Raw genomic sequence first — 25,637 nt, 5'->3', positions numbered from 1 at the left:
CCTAACACTAAGCCCCTGAAGATCTTCCTACCTTGTCTTCACCTCACCGGGTATCACACCGATCTGTCCTGGCTCCGATATCTTCATCTAAGCCCAAGCGGGGGCTAGACATCCATCATCCGACGGCTGAAGAAGTCCAGAAGAGGCTCCAAAGTCTTCATCCTATCCGGGAAGAAGAGTAGATTCGGACCGGCAACCATCTTCTTCCAAGCGGCATCTTCTATCTTCATCCGATGAGGACCGGCTCCATCTTGAAGACCTCCACTGCGGACCCATCTTTTTCTGACGACGACTTCCCGACGAATGACGGTTCCTTTAAGGGACGTCATCCAAGATGGCGTCCCTCGAATTCCGATTGGCTTATAGGATTCTATCAGCCAATCGGAATTAAGGTAGGAAAATTCTGATTGGCTGATGGAATCAGCCAATCAGAATCAAGTTCAATCCGATTGGCTGATCCGATTAGCCAATCAGATTGAGCTCGCATTCTATTGGCTGATCGGAACAGCCAATAGAATGCGAGCTCAATCTGATTGGCTGATCGGATCAGCCAATCGGATTGAACTTGATTCTGATAGGCTGATTCCATCAGCCAATCAGAATTTTCCTACCTTAATTCCGATTGGCTGATAGAATCCTATCAGCCAATCGGAATTCGAGGGACGCCATCTTGGATGATGTCCCTTAAAGGAACCGTCATTCATCGGGAAGTCGTCGGTGAAGATGGATGTTCCGCATTGGCGGGATGAACATGGATCCGGAAGAAAGAAGATTGAAGATGCCGCTTGATAGAAGACTTCATTCGGATCATGGACATCTTCATCCCCCCGCTTGGGCTTGGATCAAGACATCGGAGGAGCTCTTCTGGATCGATCGGTGAACCCGGCGTGGTGAAGATAAGGTAGGACGATCTTCAGGGGCTTAGTGTTAGGTTTATTTAAGGGGGGTTTGGGTTAGATTAGGGGTATGTGGGTGGTGGGTTGTAATGTTGAGGGGGGGGTATTGTATGTGTTTTTTTTACAGGCAAAAGAGCTGAATTCTTTGGGGCATGCCCCGCAAAGGGCCCTTTTCAGGGCTGGTAAGGTAAAAGAGCTTTGAACTTTTTAAATTTAGAATAGGGTAGGGCATTTTTTTATTTTGGGGGGCTTTGTTATTTTATTAGGGGGCTTAGAGTAGGTGTAATTAGTTTAAATTGTTGTAATATTTTTCTAATGTTTGTAAATATTTTTTTATTTTTTGTAACTTAGTTCTTTTTTAATTTTTGTACTTTAGTTAGTTTATTTCATTGTATTTATTTGTAGGTATTGTATTTAATTAATTTATTGATAGTGTAGTGTTAGGTTTAATTGTAGATAATTGTAGGTATTTTATTTAATTAATTTATTGATAGTGTAGTGTTAGGTTTAATTGTAACTTAGGTTAGGATTTATTTTACAGGTAATTTTGTAATTATTTTAACTAGGTAACTATTAAATAGTTATTAACTATTAAATAGCTATTGTACCTGGTTAAAATAATTACAAAGTTGCCTGTAAAATAAATATTAATCCTAAAATAGCTACAATATAATTATAATTTATATTGTAGCTATATTAGGGTTTATTTTACAGGTAAGTATTTAGCTTTAAATAGGAATAATTTATTTAATAAGAGTTAATTTATTTCGTTAGATTAAAATTATATTTAATTTAGGGGGGTGTTAGTGTTAGGGTTAGACTTAGCATTAGGGGTTAATACATTTATTATAGTAGCGGTGAGATCCGGTCGGCAGATTAGGGGTTAATTATTGTAGGTAGGTGGAGGCGACGTTGGGGGCGGCAGATTAGGGGTTAATAAATATAATATAGGGGTCGGCGGTGTTATGGGCAGCAGATTAGAGGTACATAGGTATAATGTAGGTTGCGGCGGTGTACGGAGCGGCAGATTAGGGGTTAATAATTATATGCAGGGGTCAGCGATAGCGGTGTCGCCAGATTAGGGGTTAATAAGTGTAAGGTTAGGGGTGTTTAGACTCGGGGTACATGTTAGGGTATTAGGTGCAGACTTAGGAAGTGTTTCCCCATAGGAAACAATGTAGCTGCGCTAGGAGCTGAACGCTGCTTTTTTGCAGGTGTTAGTTTTTTTTTCAGCTCAAACAGCCCCATTGTTTCCTATTGGGGAATCGTGCATGAGCACGTTTTTGAAGCTGGCCGCGTCCGTAAGCAACGCTGGTATTGAGAGTTGCAGTGGTGGTAAATATGCTCTACGCTCCCTTTTTGGAGCCTAACGCAGCCCTTCTGTGAACTCTAAATACCAGCGGTATTTAAAAGGTGCAGGAGAAAAAAAGCCAGCGTAGCTAACGCACCCCTTTGGCCGCAGAACTCTAAATCTAGCCGTAAGTGTTATAAGTGCTCGAGACCAGGGTTCACTCATACCTACGTACCCCTAAAATAGTATAAATACAAATATGAGTCTCCGCACTAATAATAGAATAGAATAAAAAAAGTAGACAACTCTAGATGAATGAGCATTAAAGAATAAGTTTATGAAAGAAAACATAAAATGTAAAGCAAAGCATCCTAATTGCAATCCATAAACAAACACAGATGCAAATAAACAAAAAAATATTTACACACATATATACTGGGCGTCCCCAGTTATCAAGAAGCAAAATAAGAATTGTGGAGGTCAAACCCTAATAAAGAGCCATAAGCCAAGACCATGGCTATAGTTGAAAACCATGGGTATAGTAACGTAAGATGCAAGCAATAGGATGAGCAAGCAAGATAAAGCAGTTCATGCAATTGTAGCAGTTCATGCAAAATATAGCGATGTGGTTTGTAGGCTGACAGTTAGAAAGATGCAATGTTATGCCATGCAATCATATGTGTATAGCAATATAATGTTCCAAAACAAAATACTGATGAGAGTTCATGCATAGAATATTGCTTGAATCATATGGATATACTCAATTCTCCTCGGTGTATAGCTAGGAAGTATGTAAAATACCCCGGCACTCCAGGACCAAAGTCCGCCCGTGAATAACAGCTGTATTGTAATGACGCTCTATGAGCGATCTCACCCAATCCGTGTAGTAGGGTCTCAGGACACTCGATACACACTGTTAAGAGAAGACATCCAAACGTGGCAAGATGATTGTAGCAATTTCAAAGTGCAGTAAGTACCAAACTGTCAGCAATTCAAACCAGCATGCTAGCATCGGGCTCTGTTGGCGTCTGACGTCACATCCACAACAGCAGGCAATTCGCGTTTCGGGCTCCGCCCTTCAACTTGGCCTGACATAATTCGGAAAGCCTCCTCCTTTTAAGGCGTGATCACTGTGTATAGTAACGCCTACATAGCGTCACCACTTCAGATACCAGCGGCAAATGACAAGAGCATAGCAGACATGCGCAAAAAACAGCTGATATTCCAAACACGAACAATTTTACATGGCTAGTAGTTAATCTCGAAACAATATATATCTCTTATGTGAAATAGATAATTAGGTAACATATTGCTACATAAGTATTCTACAGGCATGTAAAATCTAATCAGAGGCATCATACATCTTTACAGTATAAACAAAAATGGAATAAAGAAAGAAAGAAATGAACAAAAATAAAAAAGAATAAAGGAAAAATAAAGTGAAGTGCCAATATGTAACGTACCTAGATGTAAACTTAAAAGAACACACTACACTAACTAATCCTTTATTTCAATTATCTATACTCCCAAAATGAAAGATACAGGTGAAACCACAGTACCTAGACAAATGTACCCCAAGTAATTTCCCTATTCAAGCCATAGGGAGTCATAGAATCCATTTTTTGGATCCATAATGCTTCTTTTTCAAATAATAATTTTTGTCTGTTCCCACCCCTCCTTAAAGGGCCCACACCATCTACTACCTGAAATTTGAGTTAACTTTTATTATGACCCACAAGTGTGAAATGGTGGGCTAAAGGATCGAGTTTACCTATGGCTGTTTTATGTTGCTTAATCCTTTCTCTGATAGGTTTATTGGTCTCTCTAACATAGGCTAGACCACAGGGACATTTAATTACATAGACCACGAAGTTTGAATCACAGGAAAAATTACCTCTAATAGTCAAACGTTTACCAGTTCTAGGATGTGTTATGGTATCTCCTAGTTGAATTGAGTTACACTGTGCACAGTTGTTGCACGGAAATGTGCCATTTACAACAACACCATTGGCTACTCTATTCTGTCCAGTTCCCACATCAGCCTTAACCAAGGTATCTCTGAGATTCCGATTCCTTTTGTAGGAGAATAAAGGAAAATCCTTAAAAGTGTTTGCTAAAATTTTATCTTCTGATAGCAAAAATCAGTGTTTTTTGAATATCCTTTTTAAAGGTGGAATATGATACCCATATGGTACCACAAAGGGAATCCTATCATTAAGTGTCCTCTTAGTGGATTTTTTCTGAATTAGATTAGCACGGGGAATTGAATCCACTTTTAATTTGTGGGTTTGTAATAAATCAACTGGATAACCCCTGCTTTTAAATCTGCAAAAGAAATCTTGAAATTGTTCATTCAGACGTATCTCATTATTAACAATTCGCTTAGCCCATAAAAGTTGGCTGAAAGGAAGGCTCCTAATTGTTTGTGGAGGGTGGAAACTAGAAAAAAACAAAAGGTTATTCCTATCTGTGTCTTTCCTGAACACATCTGTCGACAAGGAACCATCTCTCAATGAAACAGTAATATCTAAAAAAAATTAAGTGTATAAATCAAAATCCATGGTGAATTGAAGGTTTCAATCAAATGAGTTAAGTTCATTGAAAAAGGCCAATAGGGAGGTATTGTCCCCTGTCCAAATCATAAAGACATCATCAATATACCTTTTCCAAAATTTGCAATGTTTCTTAAAGCATTCGTTAGTATAAACATAATTATTCTCAAATTCATGTACATATAGGGATGCGTATGTGGGGACCATACATACATATATACATCGGTTCATCTGAATCTTTTGTTCCAAATAGTCAAAATACTTTGTATTTTGAAAATTCGACGCCTGTGCTATTCGGTATTAGTTTTGTTTAAAATGAGACGAATACTGACCATTCGTGAAACATTTACACTTGTTTTCGTTTAACGAATTGTGGGCCAAATTACAATTTGAACTCTAAATATCACTCTCGTGAAAGTGATAATAGCGCTTCACTGAGTAATACCAGCACACGCTAATGAGCGCTGGTATTACAAGTTGACAGCAATGCGAACACAAGCTTAAATGGGAGCCTCATTCTCGTGCCGTAAAACACAGGATGAGAACCCCACGCAGCAAAGTGGGTAAGTCACCCAGCGATGGCAGCAAAGTTTAAATATATACACATATTAACACATAAATATATACTGTATGTATATAAGCATATACCTATACCCGCTCCTCTTCTTCACAGAGCAACGGCCGTGCTAATAGGAGGCTTATGCGTGGCACTTCGCAGGGCCTGCACTTAACGACCTTCTCCTGCTGAATTCACTATTATTCCTTCTTTTTCTTTAAATTTCTTGCTACAATCATTCAGATATTTGTCTTGTAAAAATGAGGAGAATATCCATGTTTTTTTAACAAATGTTATTTCCTAACAAAATGAATGCACATGTCTAATAGACAGAAAGATAGATGGGCAGATAGATAAATATATATTTGATAGAGAAATAGATAGATAGACTGATAGAGAATAGTCTAAAAAAAGTTAGAAAACAAAAATGGTTCCTGACTAATGGGGATTGTCAAGACTGGCTCTAAGTCAACATAACTACAACTAAGTTACAAAAATGTATAAAAGAATAATATAAAATCAAATGTTGTGATGAGTCCACGCCAATGTTTAAATGTTACATTTGTAAATGTGCTAATACTTAACTAGTAGGACGTTTTTATTCCCGCCCCCTCCAAAAAAAAACATATTTAATAATGATTTAATGTAAGTCAGACCCCTCAAAAACATCAAAGATTGTATAATACAACATAAATCAAATACTAGGAACCTTAAATCACAATATTTATCAGTACCCCAAAGATTTGCAGAGAAAGTACATCATGTGAGTCATCTAAGGTTTCAGGTTTTTTTAAAAAGTTGAAAAAAAAGAGGGGGCAATCATAGTTACGAATGTATGGTTTATAGAAGCTAAGTGGGTCAAAACCATAAACACTTTATACCACATATGGTTAAACAGCAAAGGGATATGATCTATCACCATTTAATTTATTTGGGTGAGCGGCTAGTCTTTTCCTCCCTGTAACTTTTAGTAGATAATTACGTGTTTTTTAATAAAATGTGGCTGTGACATATAATGGTCAAGATAGAACAGGTTTGTCAGTTTTGGAAATATAAGAATATGATTTATTTATATAGTACTGTACCTTTAAAAGTAGTCCTGTTTTAAGGTATATCTATTATGTCAAAGCTAACACAGGACACAAGCAGAGAAGTAATGATTTAAATAGTTTCAGATGAACAATAGCTGTACAAATAGAGCAGGAGTCCTGGAACTCTGCTCTGCTATGCATTTACATGCATAATACATCAATACAATATTGTGTTGCATAAAGTAGTGTTTGAAGGGGCTCTTTGGTGCGCATGTTCATTGTACCAATACCAATAAAATATTCATTTTTTCCTACCTCTGCTCCAATGACCATTACATCCCTTGGAACGCTGAACATGCATTCATAGAGTCTGTAATGTTGAAATAAACTGCAAGACAAAGAAAGAGATAGTTGTTTAATAATACACAATAATGGGCTAGATTACAAGTGGAACGGTATTTAGTGATCCTGCTCAAGCCTAAATACTGCTAGAAGTAACGTTTTAACACTGCGGGTTAGCGCATGCAGGGACAAAACTACAGGGGGTGCAGAGGTCGCAATTGCAACTGGGCCCCCAATTAATTCCATGCATTTACTAAGTTTCAGTAAAACTTGGTATAGTTCACCATCTTCAACCCACACCTAGGCCCTGTGAATTCTAGTTAAGCCTCTAAACGCACGTATTACAAGTTTAAAGTAAATTGTATTTCAGATATTGCGACCATGTTAACTTCTTCTTCCAAAAACTTTAATGAAGCTGAATTTGAAAAAAACTAACACTTAACGCTCGCGCTCTAACCAGATTGCATTTAACCAAGTGTGCTCAACCCGACACAAGTTATGCCTATTTTACATTCCAAAATTCTTCACATTGAAGAAAAAGTTTGTTTTATTTTTAAATATATATTTCAATATATATATGGTTAATTTTTTGTAAAGTATTTTTCTATACCTATGTATCTATATGAATATATATAGTTATATGTATATTCAGATATGTATAGGAATATCTATTTAAAAATACAAATAAAATTTTCTACTATGTGAAGAACATTGTATTGTAAAATATTTACAGTAAAATACATTATAAAATATTAAAATAGAAAAAATATATTTTTAATGTTTTGAGGTTTATATATATATATATATATATATATATATATATATATATATATATATATATATATATATATATATATATGTGTGTGTGTGTTTGTATACATGTGTATATATGAATATATAGATACACACGCACATACAGTATATATATATATATATATACAAATATTTAGATATACATGTATGTATATAAATACTGCTATGTCCTGAGTATAAGTCGCACTTTCCCCCCCCTAATTTAAATCTTTCAATTAGGGGTGCGTCCTATGATCGGGAAGTTATCGACGACGTCCAATGTCATTCAATATTATTGATGGCTGTTATATTCAATAATGCTATTTCAATATATGCTATTTGTTTTTTGACGCCTTTGGCTGCAATTGGAATATCACTGTAAGTTTTTATCTTTGTTTGTATACACTGATTTGTTGTTAATTGAATGAATGATTGTTACCATAGTTGAATTAATCACTTTTGCTCTCAAGTCTTTTTTATTTAAAGGGGATAATGGTTTCAATGAGAGTTTTGAAAAAACAGAAAAGCTACCGTATTTCTGTGAGCATATAACATATGCCGTCAAAAGCAGGACTAACTGCATAATTGATACCAAAAGTGTTACTGGTACATGTGTTCCTATTCATTAAATAAAATACTGTTTTACTGTTCTACTGTTGTATATATATCTCAATGTATGTGTATATATAGATTTATATATATATTTACAGTATATATATATAGCCCTTTCCAGTCAAATGCCTTGTCATATACCGTTGAACCCTTATAAAAAAATGTAGTAATATTTCTAGGAATCATTTTTAATCAAATAATGTATATATGAGTGCAACAGTTTATTTGAATGTATTTATGTTGTATTTGGTGCACATTTTATTGACCCTTTATGTGAGGTATTAACCCGACTAAATTTGCGCGTGGTCTCGATATTATTATTGCTACTTGCGATACAGTTAGCCACTTGTAATCTAGCCCAATAATACTAATATATCTAGCTGTGGGGGCTATCACAATCATTCAGAAAAATATATCTACTGTTACCACCATTAAAGTCTATGATGATTTTTGTAGATTTGATTATTTCTAAAAAATAGTTTTTAACCTCTGTATTAAAAAAAATAACATTTTTAGCATAAGCAACCTTTGAAACATATCTACAGTGTATTTAAAGAGACAGAAAACACTTTGTAATTACAATTTATTTCTGCTGTTTTTGGAATACATTAACATACTAGGTGAGTGTAAACGATTTGAATGTATTAAAGGGACAGTCAAGTCCAAAACTGTGACAAGCACGGCATCCTACTGGTTTGATGCCCTGTCTGAGTCTCTTTGCAGTTGTTATCTCATAAAGCCAATTATGGACAGGTATGTAGCGGAGTTAGACTTGATGCAATTTAAGTTAGGGTAATTAGGAATTGTTACATTTTGAGAGCTAAATGACTTACAGGGACAGTCTCGTCCAAAATAAACTTTCATGATTCAGATAGAGCATGTCATTTTAAACAACTTTCCAATTTACTTTTATCACCAATTTTGTTTTGTTCTCTTGGTATTCTTAATTGAAAGCTAAACCTAGGAGGTTCATATGCTAATTTCGTAGACCTTGAAGGACGCCTCTAAGTTGAATGCATTTTGAACACTAGAGGGTGTTAGTTCATGTGTTTCATATGATTATGCACGTGAATTTACAGAGGAGTGAGCACTAATTGGCTAAAATGCAAGTCTGTCAAAAGATTTTAAATAAGGGGGCAGTCTGCAGATGCTTAGATACAAGGTAATTACCGAGGTAAAACGTATATTATTATAACTGTGTTGGTTATGCAAAGCTGGGGAATGGGTAATTAAGGGATTATCTATCTTTTAAAACAACAAAAATTCTGGTGTTGACTCTCCCTTTAATACTGTGTTTTCTGAAATTGTTTCCAATCATCAAACTCCATCCACCCCCTGCTTTATTTGGAGGAAAAAATCATGACTTGCTACTGGAGCAGACACAGCTAGCCACTGTCATTTTATTGGCAAAAAGTCCAATTGTTTTGCTGTTTATTATCTGATAATCTCTACTGAGGCCAATTAGAGACAAACATGTAGCAGGGTTAGGCTTGAGAAGCCTGTTGTGTGTTCTTTGAATCCTAAGAATGTAAAAACTCTTATAATAAATAATGCTAGTGTATTGCAAAGTTGTTTTATTATGGATAACAGTTTATATTATAATCTCAAATTGTGTACTGTCACTACAAAATACCATTAAATACAGTAGAATCAACAAATGCATAATAAAAATAAATACATTTAATAACACTTAGGGGCAGATTCTATCAAATTTGCCAGTCTAGATGTCGTTTTCCACGCCGAAAGGACAGCCCTCATGTAGTTCTACAAAAAAAGGGCTGTGCCTGCGAGTGGCAAGATGTCTCCCATAGAAATAATGAGTTACCTGTTAGGTAAAAGTTTGCAATGGAGTACGAAGTACAGAGGGAGACTCCGACCCATGTTTAAACTTTAATTTTACGCATAATACAAATCAAAATAGGTTGTTTTCAGTGCATTGTAATAAATTAGCTGTTATTTTCGTATGCATAGCTTTTCCTTTTAGAGTCATTAGTTAGTTGTGTATATTTCTAAAAGCTTGCAAGAAAGAATAGTGAGATCTGTTGGGTGGAAATGTTTACAGAATTACACTGGGATTTGATAGACAATTTCATATACACCCACGCAACACCCATGTTCAGCCCATTTAAGGAAAAAACTATTATGTTTTGTATTTTGTACTTATAAGTATGAGTTTTTTGCACATCCAGTGTGCTTGAATTACAATTTATGCTGTGCATATTTAATATGATGTATTGTATTTCTGGGTAATTGGCATAATAGTTTAACATTTTTTATATAATATGATTTTCGGTGAACAATTTTGTTATGATTTTTGATGCACCTTAACAATACAATTTCTCCCAATTATTTATGTGTGAATCGTTCAGTTATTAGATTTGTATGATTTTTAAATTTCGATTTTGATTGTGCACTTCTGTAATGTAATGGACAAATATTGATTGTGGAAAAATCTCATATTAAACCTTCAACATAGTTATACACTTTAAATACAAATACAGCCATTTCATTGGGTGAAAAAAAACTAATAAACGGCTGTATTTGTTGCTCGCAAAGGAAGAGAAACGCGTTGTGGTTGAGAAACATAGAATTTGATGATAGATAAGAACCAAAAGGCCCATCAAGTCTACCCATATTACATGTTAATGTTTTCTACGGTTAGCCTTATGGATGTCCCAAACAGTTATTATTATTTTTTTCCAGTCACTGTGTTTTACACCTCTTCTGGAAGTTTATTCCATGAATCCACCACCCTTTCTGTAAAAAAATGCTTCCTCACATTCACATCCTGAATCTGCTACCCTCTAACTTAAAATTGTGACCTCTTGTTTTGGTATTTTTTTTTTTTTTTTTGTGGAAATTGCTTTCATCTTCCACTGTATTAAGTCCCTTTATATATTTGAAGGTTTCTATCATGTCACCTCTTTACCTTCTCACCCCTAAACTATACATATTTAGATCAAAGAGTCTTACTTTGTATGTTTTATATTTTAGACCATGTACTATTTAAGTTGACCTCCTTTTGGACAGTTTCTAGTGTATTTATATCCTTCTGGAGATGTAGTCTCAGGAACTGTATACAATATTCCAGATAAGCCTAACTAGCGATCTGTAAAGTGGCATAAGAACCCTGCTATTTCTGCTACCTCTCCCAATGCAACCAAGTATTCGACTAGCCTTACTGACTGCACTGCTGCATTGTCTACCAATTTCTAAATCATCTGAATAATAATTGGCCTTCGGGGTTTTGGATGCTATATGCAAAATTTTGCTGTTGGTAATATTAAATTGTAGATCCGATTTATTTGCCCAGTCCTCCAGTTTTTTAACTGATTTGATCCACTCCTTCTGGAACAACAACTGTATCATCAGTAAACGAGCACGCCTTACCCTGGAGCCCACTTCCAATATAAATAATGAACTTGTTAAAGGATTAGAAAAGTGAGTTTCAAAATATCATTAAAAAAACACAGATCGCTTTAAATATACAATGATATCAATTGCCACTACCTTTTTTGTAAAAACGTTTATAAATAATATATCATTTATTCTTATCTATCTCCTAAGATAGCCCATAAATAATCGCTGTCCGACACACTCTGTGAAACCCCCATCTATGCCTTCAAATTATAATATAATATATAATTATAATATTTAAATTAACCGCCATCTTTGAAGACGTTTGTCAGGTCTTCTGAAGATCTGCTGTATGGAATAATTACGCTCGTTTCTATAGGGGTGATTCCGTAATACTTACGATAAATATGATACTACGCTCCCTCTACTCATATGCTGCACCTCCAACTCTGGCTGTGAAAAAAACATAATTTATGCTTACCTGATAAATTCCTTTCTTCTGTAGTGTGATCAGTCCACGGGTCATCATTACTTGTGGGATATTAACTGCTCCCCTACAGGAAGTGCAAGAGGATTCACCCAGCAGAGTTGCTATATAGCTCCTCCCCTCTACGTCACCTCCAGTCATTCGACCAAGGACCAACGAGAAAGGAGAAGCCAAGGGTGTAGTGGTGACTGGAGTATAATTTAAAAAATATTTACCTGCCTTAAAAAACAGGGCGGGCCGTGGACTGATCACACTACAGAAGAAAGGAATTTATCAGGTAAGCATAAATTATGTTTTCTTCTGTTAAGTGTGATCAGTCCACGGGTCATCATTACTTGTGGGATACCAATACCAAAGCAAAAGTACACGGATGACGGGAGGGATAGGCAGGCTCTTTATACAGAAGGAACCACTGCCTGAAGAACCTTTCTCCCAAAAATAGCCTCCGAGGAAGCAAGTGTGTCAAATTTGTAAAATTTGGAAAAAGTATGAAGCGAAGACCAAGTTGCAGCCTTGCAAATCTGTTCAACAGAGGCCTCATTCTTAAAGGCCCAAGTGGAAGCCACAGCTCTAGTGGAATGAGCTGTAATTCTTTCAGGAGGCTGCTGTCCAGCAGTCTCATAAGCTAAACGAATTATGCTACGAAGCCAAAAAGAGAGAGAGGTAGCAGAAGCCTTTTGACCTCTCCTCTGACCAGAGTAAACGACAAACAGGGAAGACGTTTGTCGAAAATCTTTAGTTGCCTGTAAATAAAATTTAAGGGCACGAACTACATCCAGATTGTGCAAAAGACGTTCCTTCCTCGAAGAAGGATTTGGGCACAAGGATGGAACAACAATCTCCTGATTGATATTCCTGTTAGTGACTACCTTAGGTAAGAACCCAGGCTTAGTACGCAGAACTACCTTATCCGAGTGAAAAATCAAATAAGGAGAATCACAATGTAAGGCTGATAACTCAGAGACTCTTCGAGCCGAGGAAATAGCCATTAAAAATAGAACTTTCCAAGATAACAACTTTATATCAATGGAATGAAGGGGTTCAAACGGAACACCCTGTAAAACGTTAAGAACAAGGTTTAAACTCCATGGTGGAGCCACAGCTTTAAACACAGGTTTAATCCTGGCCAAAGCCTGACAAAAAGCCTGAACGTCTGGAACTTCTGACAGACGCTTGTGTAACAGAATGGACAGAGCTGAGATCTGTCCCTTTAAGGAACTAGCGGATAACCCCTTTTCTAAACCTTCTTGTAGAAAAGACAATATCCTAGGAATCCTAACCTTACTCCAAGAGTAACCTTTGGATTCGCACCAATATAGGTATTTACGCCATATTTTATGGTAAATCTTTCTGGTAACAGGCTTCCTAGCCTGTATTAAGGTATCAATAACTGACTCAGAAAAACCACGCTTTGATAAGATCAAGCGTTCAATTTCCAAGCAGTCAGCTTCAGAGAAGTTAGATTTTGATGTTTGAAAGGACCCTGAATCAGAAGGTCCTGTTTCAGAGGTAACGACCAAGGTGGACAGAATGACATGTCCACCAGATCTGTATACCAAGTCCTGCGTGGCCATGCAGGCGCTATTAGAATCACTGATGCTTTCTCCTGTTTGATTCTGGCAATCAATCGAGGAAGCATCGGGAAAGGTGGAAACACATAAGCCATCCTGAAGGTCCATGGTGCTGTCAAGGCATCTATCAGGACCGCTCCCGGATCCCTGGATCTGGACCCGTAGCGCGGAAGCTTGGCGTTCTGTCGAGACGCCATGAGATCTATCTCTGGTTTGCCCCAACGTCGAAGTATTTGGGCAAAGACCTCTGGATGAAGTTCCCACTCCCCCGGATGAAAAGTCTGACGACTTAAGAAATCCGCCTCCCAGTTCTCCACTCCCGGGATGTGGATTGCAGACAGGTGGCAAGAGTGAGACTCTGCCCAGCGAATTATCTTCGATACTTCCATCATTGCTAGGGAGCTTCTTGTCCCTCCCTGATGGTTGATATAAGCTACAGTCGTGATGTTGTCCGACTGGAACCTGATGAACCCCCGAGTTGCTAACTGGGGCCAAGCCAGAAGAGCATTGAGGACTGCTCTCAATTCCAGAATGTTTATTGGAAGAAGACTCTCCTCCTGATTCCATAGTCCCTGAGCCTTCAGAGAATTCCAGACAGCGCCCCAACCTAGTAGGCTGGCGTCTGTTGTTACAATTGACCAGTCTGGCCTGCTGAATGGCATTCCCCTGGACAGATGTGGCCGATAAAGCCACCATAGAAGAGAATTTCTGGTCTCTTGAATGGAATGAAGGACACGGCATGCATTTTGAAGTTTTGTTAACCTGTCCTCTGTCAGGTAAATCTTCATTTCTACAGAATCTATCAGAGTCCCCAGGAAGGGAACTCTTGTGAGTGGAAAGAGAGAACTTTTCTCTTCGTTCACTTTCCATCCATGCGACCTTAGAAATGCCAGTACTATCTCTGTATGAGATTTGGCAGTTTGAAAGCTTGAAGCTTGTATCAGTATGTCGTCTAAGTACGGAGCTACTGAAATTCCTCGTGGTCTTAGTACCGCCAGAAGAGTGCCCAGAACCTTTGTGAAGATTCTTGGAGCCGTAGCCAGTCCGAATGGAAGAGCTACAAACTGGTAATGCCTGTCTGAAAAGGCAAACCTTAGATACCGGTAATGACTTCTGTGAATCGGTATGTGAAGGTAAGCATCCTTTAAATCCACTGTGGTCAAGTACTGACCCTCTTGGATCATGGGCAAAATTGTTCGAATAGTTTCCATCTTGAACGATGGAACTCTTAGGAATTTGTTTAGGATCTTTAAATCCAAGATTGGCCTGAAGGTTCCCTCTTTTTTGGGAACTACAAACAGATTTGAGTAAAACCCTTGTCTTTGTTCCAACCGCGGAACTGGATGGATCACTCCCATTAATAAAAGATCTTGTACGCAGTGTAGAAACGCTTCCTTCTTTGTTAGGTTTGTTGACAACCTTGACAGATGAAATCTCCCTCTTGGGGGAGAGGATTTGAAGTCCAGAAGGTATCCCTGAGATATGATCTCTAACGCCCAGGGATCCTGAACATCTCTTGCCCAAGCCTGGGCGAAGAGGGAAAGTCTGCCCCCCACTAGATCCGGTCCCGGATCGGGGGCCCTCAATTCATGCTGTCTTAGGGGCAGCAGCAGGTTTTCTGGCCTGTTTGCCCCTGTTCCAGGACTGGTTAGGTTTCCAGCCTTGTCTGTAGCGAGCAACAGCTCCTTCCTGTTTTGGTGCAGAGGAAGTTGATGCTGCTCCTGCTTTGAAATTACGAAAGGAACGAAAATTGGACTGTCTAGCCTTGGCTTTGGCCTTGTCCTGAGGCAGGGCATGACCTTTACCTCCTGTAATGTCATCAATAATCTCTTTCAAGCCGGGCCCGAATAAGGTCTGCCCTTTGAAAGGAATATTAAGCAATTTAGATTTAGACGTAACATCAGCTGACCAGGATTTTAGCCACAGAGCTCTGCGTGCCTGAATGGCGAATCCTGAATTTCTAGCCGCAAGTTTAGTTAAATGTACTACGGCATCTGAAATAAATGAATTAGCTAACTTAAGGAATTTAAGTTTGTGTGTGATGTCATCTAGTGTGGATGATTGAAGTGTCTCTTCCAGAGACTCAAACCAAAATGCTGCTGCAGCCGTGACAGGCGCAATACATGCAAGAGGTTGCAATATAAACCCTTGTTGAACAAACATTTTCTTAAGGTAACCCTCTAATTTTTTATCCATTGGATCTGAAAAAGCACAGCTATCCTCCACTGGGATAGTGGTACGCTTAGCTAAAGTAGAAACTGCTCCCTCCACCTTAGGGACCATTTGCCATAAGTCCCGTGTGGCGGCGTCTATTGGAAACATTTTTCTGAATATAGGAGGGGGTGAGAAAGGCACACCGGGTCTATCCCACTCCTTAGTAACAATGTCAGTAAGTCTCTTAGGTATAGGAAAAACGTCAGTACTCGTCGGTACCGCAAAATATTTATCCAACCTACACATTTTTTCTGGGATTGCAACTGTGTTACAATCATTCAGAGCCGCTAATACCTCCCCTAGTAACACACGGAGGTTCTCAAGCTTAAATTTAAAATTTGAAATGTCTGAGTCCAGTTTATTTGGATCAGAACCGTCACCCACAGAATGAAGCTCTCCGTCTTCACGTTCTGCAAACTGTGACGCAGTATCAGACATGGCCCTTGCATTATCAGCGCACTCTGTTCTCATCCCAGAGTGATCACGTTTACCTCTTAGTTCTGGTAGTTTAGCCAAAACTTCAGTCATAACAGTAGCCATATCTTGTAATGTGATTTGTAATGGCCGCCCAGATGCACTCGGCGCTACAATATCACGCACCTCCTGAGCGGGAGATGCAGGTACTGACACGTGAGGCGAGTTAGTCGGCATAACTCTCCCCTCGTTGTTTGGTGAAATATGTTCAATTTGTACAGATTGATTATTTTTTAAAGTAGCATCAATACATTTAGTACATAAATTTCTATTGGGCTCCACTTTGGCATTAACACATATATTGTTCCCCTCAGCAAATGATAACTAACCCAGGCAGCAGAAAAAAATACACAAATAAACGTTTTTTATATCACAGTCAATACAATCAGCACAGCTCTGCTGTATGATTACTTCCCTCAAAAAAGACTCTTGAGATCCCTGAACTCTGTAGAGATGAACCGGATCATGCAGGAAGAAAATGAACCTCTGACTGAGTTTTTCTGATGCATAGTAAAAGCGCCAAAAATGGCCCCTCCCCCACACACATAACAGTGAGAGGGATCAGTGAACTGCTCTAATTTAAATCAAAACTATTGCCAAGTGGAAAAAAAGTGCCCAAAACATTTTTTCACCCAGTACCTCAGAGAAAAAAACGTTTTTACATGCCAGCAAAAAAACGTTTTACCTCAATAATTAATTGTCATTTAAAACCTATTGCAAGTCCCTGCAAAATAGGTTAAGTCTATGTATACAGTTTAAAAGCCAGAGAAGTACCATTTCCCAGAAAACTGAAGTGTAAAATATACATACATGACAGCCTGATATCAGCTACATCTACTGCATTCAAGGCTGAGTTTACATTATAACGGTATGGCAGGATTTTCTCATCAATTCCATGTCAGAAAATAATAAACTGCTACATACCTCTTTGCAGATTAATCTGCCTGCTGTCCCCTGATCTGAAGTTTACCTCTCCTCAGATGGCCGAGAAACAGCAATATGATCTTAACTACTCCGGCTAAAATCATAGAAAAACTCAGGTAGATTCTTCTTCAAATTCTACCAGAGAAGGAATAACACACTCCGGTGCTATTATAAAATAACAAACTTTTGATTGAAGATATAAAAACTAAATATATCACCATAGTCCTCTCACACATCCTATCTAGTCGTTGGGTGCAAGAGAATGACTGGAGGTGACGTAGAGGGGAGGAGCTATATAGCAACTCTGCTGGGTGAATCCTCTTGCACTTCCTGTAGGGGAGCAGTTAATATCCCACAAGTAATGATGACCCGTGGACTGATCACACTTAACAGAAGAAACTACTGTCACGTGCAGTGGCGTCACTAGGGTTGGTGTCACCCGTTGCGGTATCTTATGGTGTCACCCCCCTCCATTATCATACATAATACATTATCATACATACATAATTTTATACATTATCATAAAATGTATGAAAATGAGCTTTTTAAGGTTTATTTGTTTATATTAAAGATCTGATTTTGTGTTTTGAAGCCACAACCTAATAAAAAGGGTTGAGTTTGTAGGTATTATCAGATCTCATTACTTTCTCATATTGTGTAAATATACCTTCTTCTTTATCTTATATCTGTCTATAAACCAATCATCAATACTTGGAGAGAACAATGGAAAATTAACATTGTATTACCTTATCTCTTCTATATCCCAATGGAAGTGTAATTTCTTCTGCTGGCTGTGCTTACAAAGCTTATCTATAGCTTGGACCTGAGGCCACACATTTTCAGAATAGGTGAGGATACCACAGGCTAAATCAACTATTTCATATGCCAATATAAGGGAAAAGGAGCTACTTGTAAACAATTTAATACACTCCAGCAGGTAAAGTGGATTATTGGGAACAAATTAAAGGGGAGAACATTTTTGAGTAAAATGTCCCTTTAATAAACCATTTCCAAGATCATACAAATTTAAATGTTATGTTAGCTGCCTTCTACAGCCAAATGACAAATAAAGCCCAAGCAAATACCAGAGCAACACCATAATTCTTTTTCAGCATTTTGTATATTCCAGCCAGGCATTTTTGCAATCCAGATTTCAGCCTTACAGTATTTGTCCCTACTAAGACTCTACATGGCATGGTATAATATAATAATATTACTTTATGCATGCATACCATGTATGTCTTACTAGGGACAAATACTGTAAGGCAATATATGCAGCATTTCATATCTCCCAAACTCTTTCAAATTTTGCCTTTCAAACGTGTTGACAGAAACCTAGAGGCTGAGCTCCTGAGTAAACACATTTTCTCTCCATAAGAACCTAAAATACCCCATTCACATGACTGCACCATGCCTCTCTAGTCCAGAACCATAAAGCAGTAGCAGTTCTAGGCACCTCCAATCTTTAGCGTCCTCAATGAATCAGGTGTCAGTAATATGCATAGATTTTTTTCTGTGCAGTCTCTTTTTTATATTTGTTTTTCTCTGCTTGGACCACCACCAGGAGAAATGGGTGAAAGGGGGGGGGGGATTTAAAAAAAAAAAGAAGTCACAGAAGTTGGTCACCTCTACTAGTATAACTTGCACCTTCCAGCTTACTGGCAAAATTGGGTAGCAATTTTATTAGGCCTGGCTGTAACTAACTGTAACAAACACACAATTCCACCCAACAGTCTAAAACTGTTGATGGTAACTAGAGGTCTGCAGCACAACATATTTCTATCTTGGGTATGTCTAAATAAATGAGTTAGAAACCATTATATTCTGTGGCTGTGCCCCTCTGAAAGTGCAAAATACTGGTCTAATGTATTAAAGGAACAGTCAAGTCCAAAAAAAACGTTCATGTTTCAAATAGGGCATGTAATTTTAAACAACTTTCCAATTTACTTTTATCACCAATTCTGCTTTGTTCTCTTGGTATTCTTAGTTGAAAGCTAAACCTAGGAGGTTCATATGCTAATTTCTTAGACCTTGAAGGCCACCTCTAATCTAAATGCATTTCGATAGTTTTTTTACCACTAGAGGGCATTAGTTCACGTGTTTCATATAGATCACATTGAGCTCATGCACGTGAATTTACCATGGAGACAGCTCTGATTGGCTAAAATGCAAGTCTGTCAAAAGAACTGAAATAAGGGGGCAGTCTGCTGAGTCTTAGATACAATCTAATTACAGAGGTAAAACGTGTATAATTATAACAGTGTTGGTTATGCAAAACTGGGGAATTGGTAATTAAGGGATTATCTATCTTTTAAAACAACAAAAATTCTGGTGTTGACTGTCCCTTTAATGTATATGATTCATTCCCATTATTTATGGGGTAGGGTTTCTACTTCATTGTACTGGGAATTTTGGGAAACTCAGAGCAAGTAGGGGATCAGGGGATGGGGATGCATCATAAGATTTATAACCCATGCAGTAGGTTAATGCACTAGGACTCCAATTAAAATCACTGTACTGTACAAAAACAATTGGATCAGACAGGACTGGTACAGGGGGGAGGGGGTTATGACTTGATATCACTAAGCACTGTGACCTTCCTTCCTAAATACCTACTACCTACCATAATAAATAAATAAATACATTATAATTACAATACATTAAGAAAATGTAATACTCATACCGTGTTGGTGGTTGTCATTATTATACTCTCAGACAGTGTACATACTCGGTTGGTGTAGTATTCTTAAGGGGGGAGGCTGTGTCATGATATGTCATTATCAGATAATGGACCAAGACCAAGTCTGTCACCAAGATGTATCAGGTTGTCAGACAGTGTGACTGTTTTATTAACTCTTTACCGGTAAGATTCAGTGTCCTGACTCCTCACTGATTCAAAATTGCTTGCAGCCACCAGCCAATGCCGCCTCTCATCCAGCTCTCTTCCTTGTCACTTGCACAGTGTGCGTAACACTTGCTCCTCCCGCCTAGCCTCATCTCCGGTCCGTTCCTCCTTGTGGTGCAGCATGTGTCACTCAGCAAAATGAGGAACGTGACCGTAAGTCTAACTAGAGGGAAGGGACAGACTGATCTGGGAAGGTGTGAGGGTGATCGATGACTGGGGGGGGATCTGTGAGATGGACGGTGCCACTGCCAGTTGTACTCTGGGGCCATGATGAGGACCATGATGAGAGTGAGACCGGCATGACAGCTGCCATGTGCCATGTGTTGGGGGGAGTGTGGCTGTGTGCCGCGCAGGCGCAGCCATGGTGCACTAAATTCTTCTTTACTCCTGCCAGCCAGGCCAGTTAGCAGCACATGACATGTATACAGACATGTGTTTGGGGCTGCCGGGGGGGGGGCGGTGCAGCGCTGCGCACAGCGCCCTCTAGAGTATATTAATTACAGCTTAGGCTGCGCACAGTGCAGTGCACGACTAACACACTAACTCTTACTGAAGTCTACTGAAATAATAAAGTATTTTATTTATACAGTACATTACACAGCTCAGTGGTGTGGTGTCACCCGCCCTTAGGGTGTCACTCGGGTGCAATCCGCACCCCCCGCAACCACTAGTGACGCCACTGGTCACGTGACCACTAGCATAGTGACATAGGCAGGGAGAACCTCATCCTATTGCGCATAAGTTAGACTAAAGATATTTAGAGTGCATGCGTGATTACGTCAGTGATAGAACTCAGGTTACCCACTGTGATTGGATAATGCAAATTAGCCTCACAGTGGGTTTGGAAATACACTAACCTTTGACAGAAGATACTGTGGAAACACTTCAGAATTTAAAATGTAAGGCAATGGACTAATTTCCTATTATGTAACACCCTAAGCAATTAAATAATGAAAGATTTTGCCTTTCCTATCCCTTCAAACAAAACAGGCCCAAGAACTGACCACTCATTTGAATATATTCCATTAATTGAAACCCTCCGCCGTCTATAATTTAGCCAGCATTCTACAAGTCACCACCTTGGAGGAGACTCTTTTAGCCCAGTTGTGCTTACTACTTTTGCTGTAACCTTTCCAAAAAGCCATGCATGAAAATTCTGATACCTGGGACAATACTTTTATGTGTACTTTATATGAAGACCTGTGTAACACGGACAAACCTAAACAATGTCCTATAGTTTGCTGAAGTACTATTCATTTACTCATTTAAATGTCTACTTTTTGCTTCCTTTATTAAACTTTCACTTTAAAATAAAAAAAACAGAATTTATGTTTACCTGATAAATTACTTTCTCCAACGGTGTGTCCGGTCCACGGCGTCATCCTTACTTGTGGGATATTCTCTTCCCCAACAGGAAATGGCAAAGAGCCCAGCAAAGCTGGTCACATGATCCCTCCTAGGCTCCGCCTACCCCAGTCATTCGACCGACGTTAAGGAGGAATATTTGCATAGGAGAAACCATATGGTACCGTGGTGACTGTAGTTAAAGAAAATAAAATATCAGACCTGATTAAAAAAAAAAAACCAGGGCGGGCCGTGGACCGGACACACCGTTGGAGAAAGTAATTTATCAGGTAAACATAAATTCTGTTTTCTCCAACATAGGTGTGTCCGGTCCACGGCGTCATCCTTACTTGTGGGAACCAATACCAAAGCTTTAGGACACGGATGAAGGGAGGGAGCAAATCAGGTCACCTAAATGGAAGGCACCACGGCTTGCAAAACCTTTCTCCCAAAAATAGCCTCAGAAGAAGCAAAAGTATCAAACTTGTAAAATTTGGTAAAAGTGTGCAGTGAAGACCAAGTCGCTGCCCTACATATCTGATCAACAGAAGCCTCGTTCTTGAAGGCCCATGTGGAAGCCACAGCCCTAGTGGAATGAGCTGTGATTCTTTCGGGAGGCTGCCGTCCGGCAGTCTCGTAAGCCAATCTGATGATGCTTTTAATCCAAAAAGAGAGAGAGGTAGAAGTTGCTTTTTGACCTCTCCTTTTACCGGAATAAACAACAAACAAGGAAGATGTTTGTCTAAAATCCTTTGTAGCATCTAAATAGAATTTTAGAGCGCGAACAACATCCAAATTGTGCAACAAACGTTCCTTCTTTGAAACTGGTTTCGGACACAGAGAAGGTACGATAATCTCCTGGTTAATGTTTTTGTTAGAAACAACTTTCGGAAGAAAACCAGGTTTAGTACGCAAAACCACCTTATCTGCATGGCACACCAGATAAGGAGGAGAACACTGCAGAGCAGATAATTCTGAAACTCTTCTAGCAGAAGAAATTGCAACCAAAAACAAAACTTTCCAAGATAATAATTTAATATCAACGGAATGCAAGGGTTCAAACGGAACCCCCTGAAGAACTGAAAGAACTAAATTGAGACTCCAAGGAGGAGTCAAAGGTTTGTAAACAGGCTTGATTCTAACCAGAGCCTGAACAAAGGCTTGAACATCTGGCACAGCTGCCAGCTTTTTGTGAAGTAACACCGACAAGGCGGAAATCTGTCCCTTCAGGGAACTTGCAGATAATCCTTTTTCCAATCCTTCTTGAAGGAAGGATAGAATCCTAGGAATCTTAACCTTGTCCCAAGGGAATCCTTTAGATTCACACCAACAGATATATTTTTTCCAAATCTTGTGGTAAATCTTTCGAGTTACAGGCTTTCTGGCCTGAACAAGAGTATCGATAACAGAATCTGAGAATCCTCGCTTCGATAAAATCAAGCGTTCAATCTCCAAGCAGTCAGCTGGAGTGAAACCAGATTCGGATGTTCGAACGGACCCTGAACAAGAAGGTCTCGTCTCAAAGGTAGCTTCCAAGGTGGAGCCGATGACATATTCACCAGATCTGCATACCAAGTCCTGCGTGGCCACGCAGGAGCTATCAAGATCACCGACGCCCTCTCCTGATTGATCCTGGCTACCAGCCTGGGGATGAGAGGAAACGGCGGGAACACATAAGCTAGTTTGAAGGTCCAAGGTGCTACTAGTGCATCCACTAGAGCCGCCTTGGGATCCCTGGATCTGGACCCGTAGCAGGGAACTTTGAAGTTCTGACGAGAGGCCATTAGATCCATGTCTGGAATGCCCCACAGCTGAGTGACTTGGGCAAAGATTTCCGGATGGAGTTCCCACTCCCCCGGATGCAATGTCTGACGACTCAGAAAATCCGCTTCCCAATTTTCCACTCCTGGGATGTGGATAGCAGACAGGTGGCAGGAGTGAGACTCCGCCCATAGAATGATTTTGGTCACTTCTTCCATCGCTAGGGAACTCCTTGTTCCCCCCTGATGGTTGATGTACGCAACAGTCGTCATGTTGTCTGATTGAAACCGTATGAACTTGGTCCTCGCTAGCTGAGGCCAAGCCTTGAGAGCATTGAATATCGCTCTCAGTTCCAGAATATTTATCGGTAGAAGAGATTCTTCCCGAGACCAAAGACCCTGAGCTTTCAGGGATCCCCAGACCGCGCCCCAGCCCATCAGACTGGCGTCGGTCGTGACAATGACCCACTCTGGTCTGCGGAATGTCATCCCTTGTGACAGGTTGTCCAGGGACAGCCACCAACGGAGTGAGTCTCTGGTCCTCTGATTTACTTGTATCTTTGGAGACAAGTCTGTATAGTCCCCATTCCACTGACTGAGCATGCACAGTTGTAATGGTCTTAGATGAATGCGCGCAAAAGGAACTATGTCCATTGCCGCTACCATCAACCAGATCACTTCCATGCACTGAGCTATGGAAGGAAGAGGAACGGGATGAAGTACCCGACAAGAGTCTAGAAGTTTTGTTTTTCTGGCCTCTGTTAGAAAAATCCTCATTTCTAAGGAGTCTATAATTGTTCCCAAGAAGGGAACCCTTGTTGACGGGGATAGAGAACTCTTTTCCACGTTCACTTTCCAGCCGTGAGATCTGAGAAAGGCCAGGACGATGTCCGTGTGAGCCTTTGCTTGAGGAAGGGACGACGCTTGAATCAGAATGTCGTCCAGGTAAGGTACTACTGCAATGCCCCTTGGTCTTAGCACCGCTAGAAGGGACCCTAGTACCTTTGTGAAAATCCTTGGAGCAGTGGCTAATCCGAAAGGAAGCGCCACGAACTGGTAATGTTTGTCCAGGAATGCAAACCTTAGGAACCGATGATGTTCCTTGTGGATAGGAATATGTAGATACGCATCCTTTAAATCCACCGTGGTCATGAATTGACCTTCCTGGATGGAAGGAAGAATAGTTCGAATGGTTTCCATCTTGAACGATGGAACCTTGAGAAACTTGTTTAAGATCTTGAGATCTAAGATTGGTCTGAACGTTCCCTCTTTTTTGGGAACTATGAACAGATTGGAGTAGAACCCCATCCCTTGTTCTCTTAATGGAACAGGATGAATCACTCCCATTTTTAACAGGTCTTCTACACAATGTAAGAACCCCTGTCTTTTTATGTGGTCTGAAGACAACTGAGACCTGTGGAACCTCCCCCTTGGGGGAAGTCCCTTGAATTCCAGAAGATAACCCTGGGAGACTATTTCTAGCGCCCAAGGATCCAGAACATCTCTTGCCCAAGCCTGAGCGAAGAGAGAGAGTCTGCCCCCCACCAGATCCGGTCCCGGATCGGGGGCCAATATTTCATGCTGTCTTGGTAGCAGTGGCAGGTTTCTTGGCCTGCTTTCCCTTGTTCCAGCCTTGCATTGGTCTCCAAGCTGGCTTGGCTTGAGAAGTATTACCCTCTTGCTTAGAGGACGTAGCACTTTGGGCTGGTCCGTTTTTACGAAAGGGACGAAAATTAGGTCTATTTCTTGCCTTGAAAGGCCGATCCTGAGGAAGGGCGTGGCCCTTACCCCCAGTGATATCAGAGATAATCTCTTTCAAGTCAGGGCCAAACAGCGTTTTCCCCTTGAAAGGAATGTTTAGTAGCTTGTTCTTGGAAGACGCATCAGCCGACCAAGATTTCAACCAAAGCGCTCTGCGCGCCACAATAGCAAACCCAGAATTCTTAGCCGCTAACCTAGCCAATTGCAAAGTGGCGTCTAGGGTGAAAGAATTAGCCAATTTGAGAGCATTGATTCTGTCCATAATCTCCTCATAAGGAGGAGAATCACTATCGAGCGCCTTTATCAGTTCATCAAACCAGAAACATGCGGCTGTAGTGACAGGGACAATGCATGAAATTGGTTGTAGAAGGTAACCCTGCTGAACAAACATCTTTTTAAGCAAACCTTCTAATTTTTTTCCATAGGATCTTTGAAAGCACAACTATCCTCTATGGGTATAGTGGTGCGTTTGTTTAAAGTAGAAACCGCTCCCTCGACCTTGGGGACTGTCTGCCATAAGTCCTTTCTGGGGTCGACCATAGGAAACAATTTTTTAAATATGGGGGGAGGGACGAAAGGAATACCGGGCCTTTCCCATTCTTTATTAACAATGTCCGCCACCCGCTTGGGTATAGGAAAAGCTTCTGGGAGCCCCGGCACCTCTAGGAACTTGTCCATTTTACATAGTTTCTCTGGGATGACCAACTTTTCACAATCATCCAGAGTGGATAATACCTCCTTAAGCAAAATGCGGAGATGTTCCAACTT

At 39.7% G+C, this 25,637-nt stretch overlaps 1 protein-coding gene across 1 annotated transcript in view; it reads right to left on the bottom strand.

Annotated features, from left to right (window-relative positions):
• Positions 1-25,637, bottom strand: part of CABCOCO1 (ciliary associated calcium binding coiled-coil 1) — a 303,441-nt gene that overhangs the window by 195,921 nt on the left and 81,883 nt on the right. Inside the window, exon 5 of the mRNA XM_053692909.1 lies at positions 6,642-6,714. Coding sequence (XP_053548884.1) covers positions 6,642-6,714 — 73 coding nt within the window. The remainder of the gene's footprint in view (positions 1-6,641; positions 6,715-25,637) is intronic.

This window comes from Bombina bombina, chromosome 9 (genome assembly GCF_027579735.1).
Source record: "Bombina bombina isolate aBomBom1 chromosome 9, aBomBom1.pri, whole genome shotgun sequence".
Classification (NCBI taxonomy): domain Eukaryota; kingdom Metazoa; phylum Chordata; class Amphibia; order Anura; family Bombinatoridae; genus Bombina; species Bombina bombina.
Note: the sequence above shows the minus strand (reverse complement) of the source record. Positions and strands in the feature narration are given on the sequence as shown.